We start from the raw sequence: 14,241 nt of genomic DNA, 5'->3' as shown, positions 1-14,241 counted from the left end.
TCTCCTCCTTCTCGGGCTCCTACACATAGAGCAAACATGAGAAGGAGGAGAGAAGCAGCCAGGTTGAAGGATATAAGACTTGGCCAGCTGAACTTTTCTGTTGTTTCTGTGGACATGGCTTGGTGGGCATGGTTTGGTGGGTTGCTTTGAGTGATGTAAACTTGGCCACGCCAACTCAGTCACATGACACACACACACCAAGTCACACCAAGAGAACTGGTAGGGGAAAAATTGAATTTCACACTGGTATAACCCATCACTTGTGTGATCTTATGAGAAGATGAATGTTAGATATATCACTTCCATCCATCAAATGTTTCTTTCACGGTGTAGAAGAGAGAAGTATCACCTGATGTCCTAATTTCCATTCCAATTTTGCTACTTTTATATATACAAAGGGGTTAAAGTTGGAAAAACAAAACTTCTAATTTGGGATTGTTTGTGTTAATTACCTACAGTAATGAACTTTCAGTGGTTCTGGAAAAAATGTATTTTGATAGATTTTGGCAATGCAGATTGTTGGTATTAAATCCTTTCCCCTTTTTATTTGTTGGTTCATTTATTTCAGCTTTCTCATGACTTGCAGGTTTGTCATGCCTTTGTCCACTTTTTCCAATTAATCATTTTATATTTACTAATGTTTAATAAATAACTATCAAGCTAAAGTGTTTGCTACCTGAACTAATGGCATGTCCATTCTTTCTGATTTGGCTATAGAGACTGACTGGGAGTATATTGGATGCAAACCAAAACATCATAATTTTCCAATCATGTATTCATCTTTTATCATTCAAAATTATTATAGGTGCTTACTATCTATGAAAACCATTTTGAAGTTACATGTTGTACTTTGTCCCAGACAAAACTCCTGCCATGTTATGGAAAGCCCCAAAAATGAAAAGCCCCAAAAGTAACGTATTTTTATTTTCCTAAATAATTTACTTCACCTTGTTAAAATAGTAAAATTTTGATATATTAAGTGCATCAAATATCCTAGAGTTGTAGGGGGGAAATCTCCATCTTTTGTTTCTATTGTTGCAGCCAGTTTGAAGGGACTGGAGACATCAAGCTTCACAAAAAAGTTAATAACAACTCATGCCCAGCTTATTCTTTCTCAATAACTATCAAAGTCTGTAATTCAAAATACTATTTTATGCCTTACAGGATCAGAGCCATTACACACACTATTGAAGACTTTATTGAATTTTACACTAAGCTTTAGCTGACTGAACAGGTCAAACAGTATAGCATGGAGTTTTGCTTTATTCACAGAAATCCATAAGCTGTCTCCAGTCAGCAATGTGGTTTGCAAAGAAACTTGATTCAGCAAGGGGTCAGAGAGCCTGACCCTTTAGAAAAGGTCAGATAGTTTTCAAAGCTGGCTCCTGAATGCCATTAACTTACATGCACTAGTTGCTCCTGCATGTCAAACTCTCTTGAACAGCCTTCCCAATGGCAGTTTGTCTCATAGACCACTTCAGGTTCTTGCTTGCTTTCATCTTTCTCCCCTTCCTCCTTTACTGAGGTCATTCCTTCTGGTGGTTCCTGTCAGGGCCACGGAAGTGAGGAAGCAGATGAAAAAACAAACACTTAGGTCTTAACTTATTCAATGTTTCTACTATTATTGTAAAATAACCAAGCTAATATTGGGACCTTGAAAAAGGAAAAAGATACATGTTAGAATACTTGTCTATAATCCTTAATCTTTCTTCCAAACCATGTAAAATTTCTCAACTTTGAAATAAAATAAAAATTAGAAAGTCTGTTACAGATTTGTTTTGTTGTTCAGACTAAGACCACTTCTGATAAAGTTTTAAACCTTTGCTAACAGAACTGTAAAACAGAGCAATTCTTTTAGAACCACCATCAGCTGTTATACAAAAGAAGCTATTTTAAATGTAAACTAGTATTGACATGATATGAAGAAAACTGTTCAGAAAAGGAGTCCAGCTCCTTAGCCACAGCTTTTAAGTTATCAATGATGTGCAATCTGTACTCAGCAATTGTTCATATTATCTCGATCAATTTTATTACCACTGGAACTGCTATTTAAAGCAAACGTTGATGTCTCAGAATAAAAATGATAATTTAATGAAGTGATTTCTAAATGATACCTATGCAGAGGTTGATTTATGAACAAATTCATGATCACAGGAAGGCAGCTTTCTAGAACCTCACTTATTGCCTTTTTATGGGAGGGGGCAACAAATATCCAAACAAGGAGGTACCAATGTCATGTTTTTGGACTTGGGCTTGGATTTTCAGATTTTAGAGAGAGAGAAACTGAGGATGGTCTTTAAAAAAAATTCATTTTCAGGGCATACATTACCATTTTGAGGTATTTCAAGCTTCAATCTAATGAAAGATTGCTCCCCTCAACGTGGGGTTTTGAAACAGCCTTTAGAGGACTCAATTTTTCCTGATCAAGCAACCAATAACTGCCACTGTTAAATGTTATGCAAAGACTAGTAGTATTAGTAGATGTAGAGTATATGCTTTGGCAAAGATTACTCACTACAACAATTAATGCAAAATGCGTCCTCTTCCTAGGACAGATAAAAGCATAGTTTACCTGCATGCATCCAGCTCCTGGGCTGGGGAGCTCATCATCTGGTTTTATCTTGGAACGCTTGTTATGCATTGGGTCCCCTGTGCTGCTCACTGCAGATTCACTTGTGGGCTTACTCTGAAGCACATATTTATATTCAAAAGATATAAGTAGACTTTGAATTAAAATACAATACATCCAGAATATTCAAAGAAATTTTATTAAAGTTCACTAAGTTCAGATTTCTATGATTGAGATTATGATCTTGATTTCTCTTCCATTTTCAAAACTATAATTTCTCATTAATGCATTTACTTAGAAAGGAAACATGCTGATTGAATGCTATATAATAATTTATATAATTTCTTTATATAAATTATTATATAAGGAAATAAACCCTTATCACTGAAAGTTTTCTGAACTCAGTGAAAAACCAGCCCAACACAAGAAAAAAGGATAAACTGTTTATCTACAAAACTTTATTACTGTAGTCCATGTAAATTCGCCTGGATGACATTTTACATGTTTTATTATTTACCTTAAAAAAATAAAATAAACTGTTTTTCATTGTCTTTTATCTAAAGGACCCATTTTGCTATCTTCTACTAGAAAAAGGTAGACATACATTTACTTAAACAAATATTGAGCAGAGTTAGTTTATTCAATATATGTTCTGAATTATATTATTATAATTGTATAGTCCCTTAGTTTAGGATGGCCATGATCTGCAATGAATTAACATAGGATCTTTGAATGAAATGAGATGAAGACAGCAGAATCTTACAAATTTGCCAACATGGCTTTATCCTCCATAGAGAATGGAATATCATGTCCATTGATTTGGGAATTATTATATTGGCACACTATATTTTTTCAAATTGTCTGCTTCTTTTCTACTTAACATAGCCTCTTGGAATTTTCAGATGGTACTCCTGGAAATTTGAGAAATACCTAGCTTAGTATTCTGTGTAACATGAAGTATAAAGCAAGAGAGAAATTGCTGTTCCTAACACTTAACACATGTTCATGGGTGTCTTGGTCCTAATCTTTGATTCAACAATTAGAGAGATTTTTGTCTTTTACCTTCTTCAGCAGGGGTATAAATTGTATCCCTTTGCTGTTCAAAGATCCTTTGCCTGAACATTCTGAAACTGTAAGTTCCTATACACTGAATCTGGAAGTTAATGAAATATTTATAAGGGATGGAAAACCCTCCATCAATTCAAAAGCATGATGTACTCTAGGTAATTTATAATAAAAGACTGCATACATTGCAGCCCCAAGATACTTGTTAGCAAATCTGTTCTAAGAGCTGTGATGATTAATGGCTACTGTGGACAAGTCAGTATGGTGCAAAAAGATTTCCTTACATTCCCTTACCTGTGCAGCCTCTGAAGGATCTGAGCTGACCTGAACAGGATTCAAGACATTAGGGATGCCAGGAATAGGCCTCTGTGTAGGAAAGGTTGGAGCAGGATGGATGAGTGGAGGACTATGCCCAAAGGCTGAACTCAGACTTTGCTGTCTACTGATGATCTGTTGATGCATCTGCTGGAGGGATACTGGTGTGGGAGGGTATGCAAAACTTAGCGCTGGGCTGCATTATAACAGGGAAAATAGAAGTAAGTAAAAATTATTTAGGGAATTGAGTCAAGAGATATGTGAATTATTATTATGTTCAAAACAAGCATAGGTTTGCCTTAACTGATGCTTTCACTAGAGATGACATGATGCCTATTTCAAATCATGTACCAGCTTTATATGGAAGTTATCACTGTGAATATTTTTGAAAGTGAAAAATTAGTTAAAACTAGTTCACATGTGGAGCTCTGATACTAAGTGCAAACAGCATGTAAACCGATTAAATTATTTTTTTTCAAAACTGATGGTAGATAACTTTTTTCTTTAAAAAAAATACTGTAATCCACTTTTATTTGAGATGTTTCAAACTCATCCATCTCCTTCCACTGGACATACAACACAATTTCTGTTAGTTTTTTATTCATATTCCCCACATACAGGACCTCCTGTATACCTGTCATGCTTTATTTCCACAGATGGAAAAAAATGATACAATAATTCTTTCTATTCTGAATAATGAATATATCAAATGTTCCCCTAAGGCACCTAAATGAAAAGACATTTCTTCTGCATGTGGGGGTTATTTTTGTCCTCTTCCAAACAAAATATTTCAAGAAATACCTATGCGTGGTTTTTATCTCCCTTTAATACAAAATATTTTTAAAACTTCCCTGAATCTAATTTACTTTCTGTTGACTGTAAAACGTCTTCCCTTCCTTTAGTTAAGAGCTTACCTAAAGTGACAATGAATATGATCAGGGAATAAATAACATCCTGGATATATAGATTGTCAGAAATAGTAGTGTGCAAAATTTCAAATGGTGCAAGTTTGAAATTCCACATCTTGGCTTCTAGCTACTTCAATTTTACCAAAGTATCCCAAATTTGAATGACCACCCATGATTCAGAAATTTGACATTGAGAAGATTCCTCCAGCATGTGTAGTTGAAGTTGAGAAATGATTTGAATTGCTCAACATCACAGAAAGACAACAGATGAGCTATGGGAGGAAACAAAAACAATCATCACTGAAGTAGCCCAAAACATATTACATACAAGAAATCAATAAATTGGCTAGATGGATAGCAGAAGCTACAACAGAGATTGTAGAAGAAAGGAGAAAAGCAAAAGCCTGGGTGACAGAAGAAATGCAAAGATTAAATGGAAAATTCCAGAGAGAGGCAAGAAAAGACAAGGAAAAGTACTAGGCTGAACAATGTAAGAAACTGAAATAAGCAGCAATGAGGAATCATACAAGAGAATATTTCATTTATATGAAGGCCAGAAATCAGTTTATGACAAGAAAGACAATGGTCACAGGGCATGATGGGCTGGAATTGCATAACCAATGAGCAATTAGAGAAAGATTGGGGTATGTGTGCATGGAATAAGCAGAACAACTTTACACAAATGAAAAACAAGGCCAAGCCATAAATGGAAAACCTGATCTACTAGAAATGGAAGCAGATATTCTGGAGGAGAAAGCAGTGTGGACACTCAACCAGTTGCCTAACCACAAAGCCCCAGGAGTTGATGGAATTCCTGCAGAATTGCTGAGACCACTGCCAACAAAAATACTGATAGCACTTTGCCAAAGTGTATGGCATTCTTGCCAATGGCCAAAAGAATGGAAAAGATCAATATTTATTCCAATACCAAAGGAAGGAGATATGAAAGACTGTTACAACCATTGAATCATAGCCTTGATGCTATATGTGCAATGGTGGGATTCAAAAAATTATGCTATCGGTTTTGTGGCCATGGCTTTGTGGCCATGGGATGGCTTTGTGGGCGTGGCAAGGGAAGGATACTACAAAATCCCCATTCCCTCCCCACGCCACTGACCTGCTTTCCAGCTCCATTCTCCTGTTCAGGGCAACAAAAGAAGAACAGCTGGGAAGCAGCGGGGGTGGGGCCAGTCTATTTGCCAGTTCTCCGAACTACTCAAAATTTCCGCTACCGGCTCTCCAAAACCTGTCAGAATTGGCTGAATACCACCCCTGCATATGTGAGTAAAACTCTCTTGAAGGTAAACCAGCAACATTTGAATCCAACCGCCAACAGAAAAATGCCTGATGTACAAGTAGGATTTTGGAATGTGTGATTATATTGTCAGTCTCTGCTGGATGATGGAAAAAACAAAGGAGACCTCTAGATGTGCTTCATTGACTAGACAGAAGCCTTCAACTGTGACCATGGCAAGCTCTGGAACTGCCTCAAAGAACTGGGATATCACCACCCCATATCCAGCTCATCCAATCATTGTGCTGTGATGTAAGAATGGAACATGGAGACAAAAAATGATTCTGAAATGAAAAAGGCATTCAGCAAGGTTGCATCCTGTCTCTTATACTGTTCAACATGTACACAGAGATAGATGCATATTTGGAGGAATCTAATGGTAGCAATATCAACAATCTCCTATATGCATATGATTCAACATTGCTGCAAAAAGCAGGGAGGACCTGCAGTGGTTAATTCTGACAGTCAAAGATGAAAGTGAAAATTTTGAAGTGAACATCAGGAAAACAAAGATAATGACAACTGAGGCGTACACACAGATCAAAGTGGACATTGACAATGAGACCATCGAAACAGTAAAGGAATTTATCTTCCTGGCCTCTAAAATAAACAAAAATGGTAACTGCAGCCCTGAGATCAAAAGGTATATAGTCACTTGGAAGAACTGGAATGTTGGCATAAATAACATCTGGAAGAGTAAAGACATCAGACTCATAACGAAATGCAGATTAGTTAAAGCAATAATTTTTTCAATTGTTACTTATGGTTGCAAAACTTGAGCTCTGAAAAAGGCAGATAAGAGAAGATGGATACCTTTGAATTGTGGTGCTAGAGGCAATTATTATGCATCCCATGGACTGCAAAAATAATAAAGAAGTCCTAGACCAAACTTCACTAAAATATCACTTGAATCCAAGATTGCCAGACAAGGCTGTTATATTTTGGTCATGTCATGCCAGCTGATCCACTCGAAAAATAAATCATGCTGGGAGTCATCAGTGGAAAAAGGAGAAGGGGGCTGCTAGTATCTGCTGGATGCACATGGAGAGTACTGATCCATAGAATGGCCAAGGGTTGGACACAACTGAGTGGCTTACAATGACGATTCCAAATTTGAAATGCTTGTCCTCTTGGGACTGTTAGAATAATACTGGACTACTCTGAATAATGTTGTAACAATCTGTGTCAAATTCAAAATAATTTGTATATCCAACTTCTAAATTAAAAGATAGAATCAAGTGAAAACTGATAAAAATCAGCTGCTGTAGAATGAAGACAATCTAAAATAAAATGATGTTAATCATGCAGAATTTACTTCCAGAAAATCTGTTGAAGAGTCCTTTTAGTAATAAGGTCTAAGAGAGGCAATAGCAATTGGTAAACCATAATATTATAAGCAGGTCTTACTATTATTAGTAAGTATATTACTATATACTGGAATCAATTTCTAGACATTCAACTGACAGTATATAGCAGTGATGGTCAACCTTTTTGGCAACCTGGAACAGCAGGTAGCGATGGTGAGTGTGGCCACAGAGAGGGCTCTGTGTGTTATCTCTGGCACTCATGCCATAGGTTCACCATCACACATATGTAGCAATAATTAGGACATCAGAGCAGAACAGGGAATAACTGAGTTACAATTGCAGTCTTAATCAACAATGAAATTTTCAGAATGACTTCTCTGTGCTTTTGTCTGACTATGTTGCTGAGATATAGGATGACACAGTTTCATAAACGTAAGTGTTCCTCAAACCATTTTAAGAATAGTCTTATTTTAGTATAATCTAATATTCCTTAAATTACTCAGAACAATTTCTTATTTTCATCTAGATCCAATCAGGTGAGTGGGAGAAGGAAAAATAGTCTTATATAATTTTATTAAAGAGCAGTTTTCTTTGAAATACACACATAAACACACCTGTACATGTGCATGTGCTTGTGCTGATATTGTATTTTAATAGCTCAAAGAGAGTAGTTACACTTATTCTGTCCTATGGCTACTGCAAGCATGATGAATGGCTTGTATACTGAAGAATAAATTGAACAAACTGGCAAAGAGCTCACTGAACATGAAATCAGCTATTAGAAGAATGCTTGTGAACAAATTCTGAAGCTGATATGCATCTTTTGATTAACATCCTATCAATCATCCATAGAGGCTACCTTAGCTAAGTTGTACTGTAATCATTCATGGTTGCTGAAAGAGCACAAGCCAAGACTGCAGGGTTGCAACTGCTGAATATTACTACCTATTTCTCTCTGCCTCCCGCAGTGAACAACTATTATGTAGGAGACATTTTTGTCCCTTTATTCAAAAAGTACAATGTTAAACTGAAAGAGATTCTCTTAAAACCTGCAAGATCACTTCAGCTTTTCTTAAAAGGGTAACTTTTATAACAGAGAGGTCTCCAAGAATAATAGTAACTTAATTATACTGAAAGGCCCATTTTAAAAATTAAATGGTAAAAATATATTTTTTAAAAAATTAAAATGTGGTTAGCTTTTTTTACATAATTCAGAGTACCATTTTCTGTTAATCTGCTTAACTGCATCAATAACTCCAGAGAGTGACTTTAAATCTACCATGATTATAGTGTATGTTGATTTTTCCACATATGTGTATATGTAATACAAAGCATATAGTTATTACATTTTTTTAAAAGTACAACCAGAGCTTTAATTTTCAAGTTAAGCTATTCCATTATATGAATTTTTTTGAGCTTTAATTACAGAACATTCAGTTTTATATGATATAATTAATTTTTGCCATAGGATGTTTTTAGGCCTGAGCAAGGTCTAAGAAATACTGTAATGAAGTGATTACAAACATTAACATGCAGAATAGACTTTAATAAACATTTATTGCTATTTGAAAAGCACATGGGCACTTTTTACTGCAATATTTTGACACTAATATTCATTGATCACTAATTTCAAAGGGGAGAAAGATTAATCCATCAGTCTTTCCGCCAAGAAGATACTGATAGAAATTCTTTAGGTGACATTCTGAATGATCTGAGCTTTCCATCTTTGCAAACAAATGAGTGATATGGCAAACATAGTGTTCAAAACACATTTAACCAATTGATTTTATTTCCTGTCCTAATAAGATCTTTAGAGATATGAATGAATGAACCACAAGCCAAGATTAAAAACTGCTTCATAAGAGAACATAACAGAGCAACATAAAGTAATAAGGTTATTGTAAAACATCATATCATCTATTATTTTTCTTCAGTTAAAATTCATTATTGTAATAAATATTTTTTCTTATTGTTTTCGTAAATTTTTGTTCAGGCAAGTTTTGCATATTCTTATAAAATAATTAACATTTTAAAAAACTTTAGAACTTATACTTTTATATGTTATCAATGGGTTTTCAATTCAAAAAGATAAAAATTTTAAAAAAATAGGTTATAAAACCTGAATTTTACATAAATTATCTGTTGAACTCTATAAAAATGGCTCCTACAACATACTGAAGTATAGTTAAATTCTCACTTATACCTGCAGAATGCCCTTTTGGAAAGCACCAGAACTCCCCACCACCATCACCACCTTTTCTCCCTTACAGAAATCTGTATAACTTCACAAGTTGATAACTGCTATTCTTCACTCCTTCCCATTTGCTTCGAATTGACATATATTCAATAATTTGTTTTATATTTTTAAAGATTCGTTTTCATTTTAATTATTTAAAATAAGCAAGTAACTTACTGGTTGACAAATGGGCAATAAATTAGGACTATGAAAATGATTTTTCCAGTTTTGAGTCATGGAAAATATTGCAAGTATGCTAAAATACAATGGGACTACAGTTTTACTCCAACTGTCTAGGAGTAGGCCCCATTGAAAACGAAGTACTAACTAGAAAAAAATATGCAGAGAATAAAGCTTTGCAGCATATATTATACCATGCTATTAACTTTATTTGTATATGGAAGAGAACTCAAAATAATAATCTAAATCAGGGATGTCAAACTCAAGACCTGCAGGCCAGATCCGGTCTGCGATGTGGTTACATCTGGATCATAGAGCCTCCCTGGAAACAGTGAAGGACTGGCCCACTGTGCCTGGGAGCTAATCTACAATTCAGTGGCAGCCGTCTGCCTCGGAAGGCAGTCAGTCTTAGATCTGCGGGGGCGTCCTGGAGCCAGCAAGGGGCCACCCTCCCCATCCCCTGGGCACATGGACAGGAGTCAATGAGATGCACAGGCTATAGCATCCCTGGGGACTGTCTTCTCCCACAGGTTGACAGCATTCTAAGCACCTCCTTTTCACCAGGACACCAGCAGCTGCATGCTCACTGCCTCCTATGTGTGCGTCCAGGAGGCGGGCCCAAGGCAGCTGGGTGGTCCCTTGCTGGCTCCAGGAGGGCCCCACAGGTCAGACCTAAGGCTGGGTGCATGAACCAATGCTGTCTGTAGCCCATGTACACTGCTCGCTCACATGCATAGGCCTTACTGTTTGAGTGCAGGAATGAAGCCTTCAATCCATGTCCAGCCCACTGGACATTCCATAGTCCAGTTCAGAGGCTTACCCGGCCTAGGTTTAACATCTCCTTTTGATTTCAGGAGATTCATAATTGGTAGTGCAATGCTAGCGAATGAGGGGATAGGGTATTTCTGCAAACCACCCAGAAATCAAAGAAGCTGGGTCCAAAATATGTGGGTCCGTTTCCCATTGTTAAAATCATAAATCCTGTATCAGTAAAATTGGCATTGCCAAAAACCCTTAGGAGGATTTATCCTGTGTTTCATGTGAATTTACTAAAACCAGAACACACTTCTTCTATACGTCCGCCCCAACCCTCACCCCGTTCCCCTTCTTATTGAAGGAGAGCAACATTTTGAGATTAAAGAAATCTTAGATTCCAGGAAACATAGAGGACACATCCAATATTTGGTGTCCTGGAAACATTTTCCCCCTTCTCAGGCTGAATGGGTGGACAAATCCCATGTTAGGGCTCCCAAACTTTTACAGAAGTTCTATACCAAATATCCTGATAAGCCTTGATTTTATTATATGGTATTGGTTGTTATTGTTGTTTTATTTTGTTTCGTATTTCCCCAGAGGTGATGCCCTTTCTGAAGGAGGGCTGGATGTCAGCCTCTGCTTCGCTTGCTTGCTATCGGCTGCCATAGAAACGTGGAGGGTGGGGGCATGTATTTGGGATGGGAATTATATGGTACTGGAGGAGATGTAGAAAAGGTAGTTTTCGTCTCACCATCGTCTGCGCATGTTGGTGGCCGGTGTTTGGGCCTGGTCATACCAACTTGATGCCTTTTGAAGATGCAACCCACATGACACCTTAGGGAGTTGCAGATTGGACACTGGGGTGGGGTCGTTGGAATGAGGGGCCTGGGTAATCATTTGATATGTATTGTTCGCACCTTTTTGGCTCAGATCTTGCTTTTCTTTCGCTGCTATCTTTTTATAACCATAAAAGTATTTTAATTTCCACGAACAATGGAATTTAGAGTTTTCTTTCTTGGTTATTGATGGAGGTATGCCTGACAGTTCAATGCACTGGGCCACAGACCCTCCTTGCTTAGTTGAAGGATTTGTTCCTATTGTTCCCTCAAACAGTAAGGCCACTGTGGAATTGGAATTGACTGGGCACACGAACCAATGCTGTCTGTGGCCTGGTTGCACTGCTTGCTTGCATGTGCGACCTACCACAACTATGCCCACCCTGCCCACAGCCACCCAAGGTCAACCACCAGTATGAAATCGAGTTTACACCCCTGATCTAAATATTAATAACATATCCCAATATGAGTGAAAAAAGTAAATGAATATTATAAACATGTTTGCATTTTTTCTTTATTTTCTTTTAGCTACAAATTCAAAAACATAATTTATTCTGTGTCTCTATGCTACTGTAAAGTATAAATACAAGTAAATTAAAATGTCTTCCATTTACATAAGGTTTTGTTTATCTATACTTCCTTCAAATGCAATGATCAATCTCTGCCTAACTCCTTCAAAACAATATTTGAATTCTATTACTTATCTCTTACTGGTGAATAAAATACAAAAGAATCATTCATTTTTAAGAACTAAGGAGGCACAAATGAAAAAAGAGACATCATAAATAGCAGTGTAATTAATCTCACACTGTATAGAATTTTTTCTTATTTCTACTAAGTTTTTTGCGGGAGTGGCAGATTCATTGTAAATTCTAACTCTGAAGAAGAGTATATTTATTTCTATTAATACCTAAGTCAAACACAGTTGAAACATCAATTAGTGCAAGAGGATCTTAGAAGAAACAGATACATGATTCCTACCCAAAGTTGATTGATTATCTTAGAATAGGCTATATCTTAGATCCCTGCTGGTGAACTTATGGCATGCAGAGCCCTCTCTGTGGGCACACATGCCGTCACCCCAGCTCAGCTCCGTCACGTTTCTTACTGTTGTTTGCAAGGAAATAAAAGTTTGAGGGACAAAAAAAATGTGCAAAAAAGCATTCTGTCTTCGTTACAGTACATTTGCTGTTGCTGCCCCATGGCCTGCCCCCTACTCTCACAGAGTCTTGCGCAGCACAGTCAAATTTAGCACAGAGCCACATTGCAACCCCGCGTTGTCTCAGCTCAGCAAAAAAAAAAAAAAAAGAAAGAAACTGACATCCGGTCAGTTGCTTTTCCAGCAGAGCTGCGGGTATTAGGATGCCCCACCTTCCTGCTGACCAGCTGGTCTTCCGGGGTGGGGGGGGGGAGGAGAGAAAGAGACTCACAATGAGGTGTTGTGTCTATTTAGAGAGAAATAGTAATAAATGTTGCGAGCAGGCTGAAATGAGGAAATGCTGCAGAACTGGATGGTGAAACCGCAGAAATATTAAAATAGGGATTTTCTCTGCTGATCAAGAGGAGAAATTAAAGAAATGCAGAAAGTAACAACTTCAATTTTAATTTCAAGTGATATCTAGTTAACTAGTCTACTGGAGGATTAAAAAATATTTTACAAACTCAAATATGAGTTTTTTGGCCCAAATATGAGGGAGGAGAAATTATGAATTTTCTTTGAACTGAGGAGAAGTGAGATTTCATGTCTGAGGAATTACGCTCAATCCGGAAAAGATTAGGAGAATGGGAGCCAGAGGGTGAACTTGGGACATTTAATTTCGCTGCATAGAGCTTTAAAATGTTTGGTGCTGCATACTTGAACTTGGGCTTTTTTATTTGCGCTCCAATCCCCTGACACATTTAATTGTAACTCTTAAGTTCAGGGGTTCCTCTCACCTAGGGAGAGAGGGGGGGAGGGAAGGAGAGAATATGAGAGAGAGAGGGAGGGAAAGAGAGAGGGGGGGAAGGAGAAAGAGAGAGAGGGAGAGAGAAAGAGAGAGGGGAAAGAGAGAGGGAGGGAGGAAAAGGGAGAAATGATATTACCAAAGTTTTTCTTTTTTATTGTTGCTAAACGTAATATTACAAAAGCAGAAAAAAATGAAGGGGCATAAAAGTGCATTTATCACATTTTTCTTAGAACAAATAGCTGAACTCTGCCTTGTTTATAATTATTTTATGTAATTAAACCTCATTATTCAGGTTAAATTGCTGTGTTGGCACTTTGTGATAAATAAGTGGGTTTTGGGTTGCAGTTTAGGCACTCGGTCTCTAAAAGGTTCACCATCACTGTCTTAGATCATTGAAATCCAATTCAAATATGTGGAATAAGGCATGAGATTGTTTACAGGAAACGATCTTCCAGCACAATGTTTCCTAATATAAAAATAATCTAACTATAAATGAATAGCTTTATGGAAAGTGTGTCCTTTGACTTCTCTCTCTTAGCCCCCAACTGCTTAATCCGTTTTCAACTTGTTTAACATCATTTCAACCAAAAAGAAAAGTTAAACTAACCAGATATTAAGACTTCACTAATTTCATGTTTATGCTGAGGAAGCCTGCTCATAATGTTCTCAAATAAAGAACGGAAATAGTCTATCAGAGGAAAAATCAAAGGTATGCTTGAAAGAAATCTCAGCAGAAACCTACTGCCAACTCTGGTCATGCATTGGATTTCTAGAAAAAAGTATTTGTATGAATCTCTGCATTCATTTTCAGATAACTGAAAAACTGGTC

At 36.9% G+C, this 14,241-nt stretch overlaps 1 protein-coding gene across 3 annotated transcripts in view; it reads right to left on the bottom strand.

Annotated features, from left to right (window-relative positions):
- GLI3 (GLI family zinc finger 3) overlaps positions 1–14,241 on the bottom strand; it is a 371,021-nt gene that overhangs the window by 75,993 nt on the left and 280,787 nt on the right. For all 3 annotated transcript variants that reach the window (XM_081932570.1, XM_081932572.1, XM_081932571.1), the window contains exons 9-11: positions 3,929–4,145; positions 2,573–2,686; positions 1,405–1,545 (exon numbers count right to left, since the gene is read on the bottom strand). In XM_081932570.1, coding sequence (XP_081788696.1) covers positions 1,405–1,545; positions 2,573–2,686; positions 3,929–4,145 — 472 coding nt within the window. The remainder of the gene's footprint in view (positions 1–1,404; positions 1,546–2,572; positions 2,687–3,928; positions 4,146–14,241) is intronic.

Source organism: Natrix helvetica (assembly GCF_964273705.1).
Source record: "Natrix helvetica genome assembly, chromosome: Z".
Taxonomy (NCBI): Eukaryota; Metazoa; Chordata; class Lepidosauria; order Squamata; family Natricidae; genus Natrix; species Natrix helvetica.
Note: the sequence above shows the minus strand (reverse complement) of the source record. Positions and strands in the feature narration are given on the sequence as shown.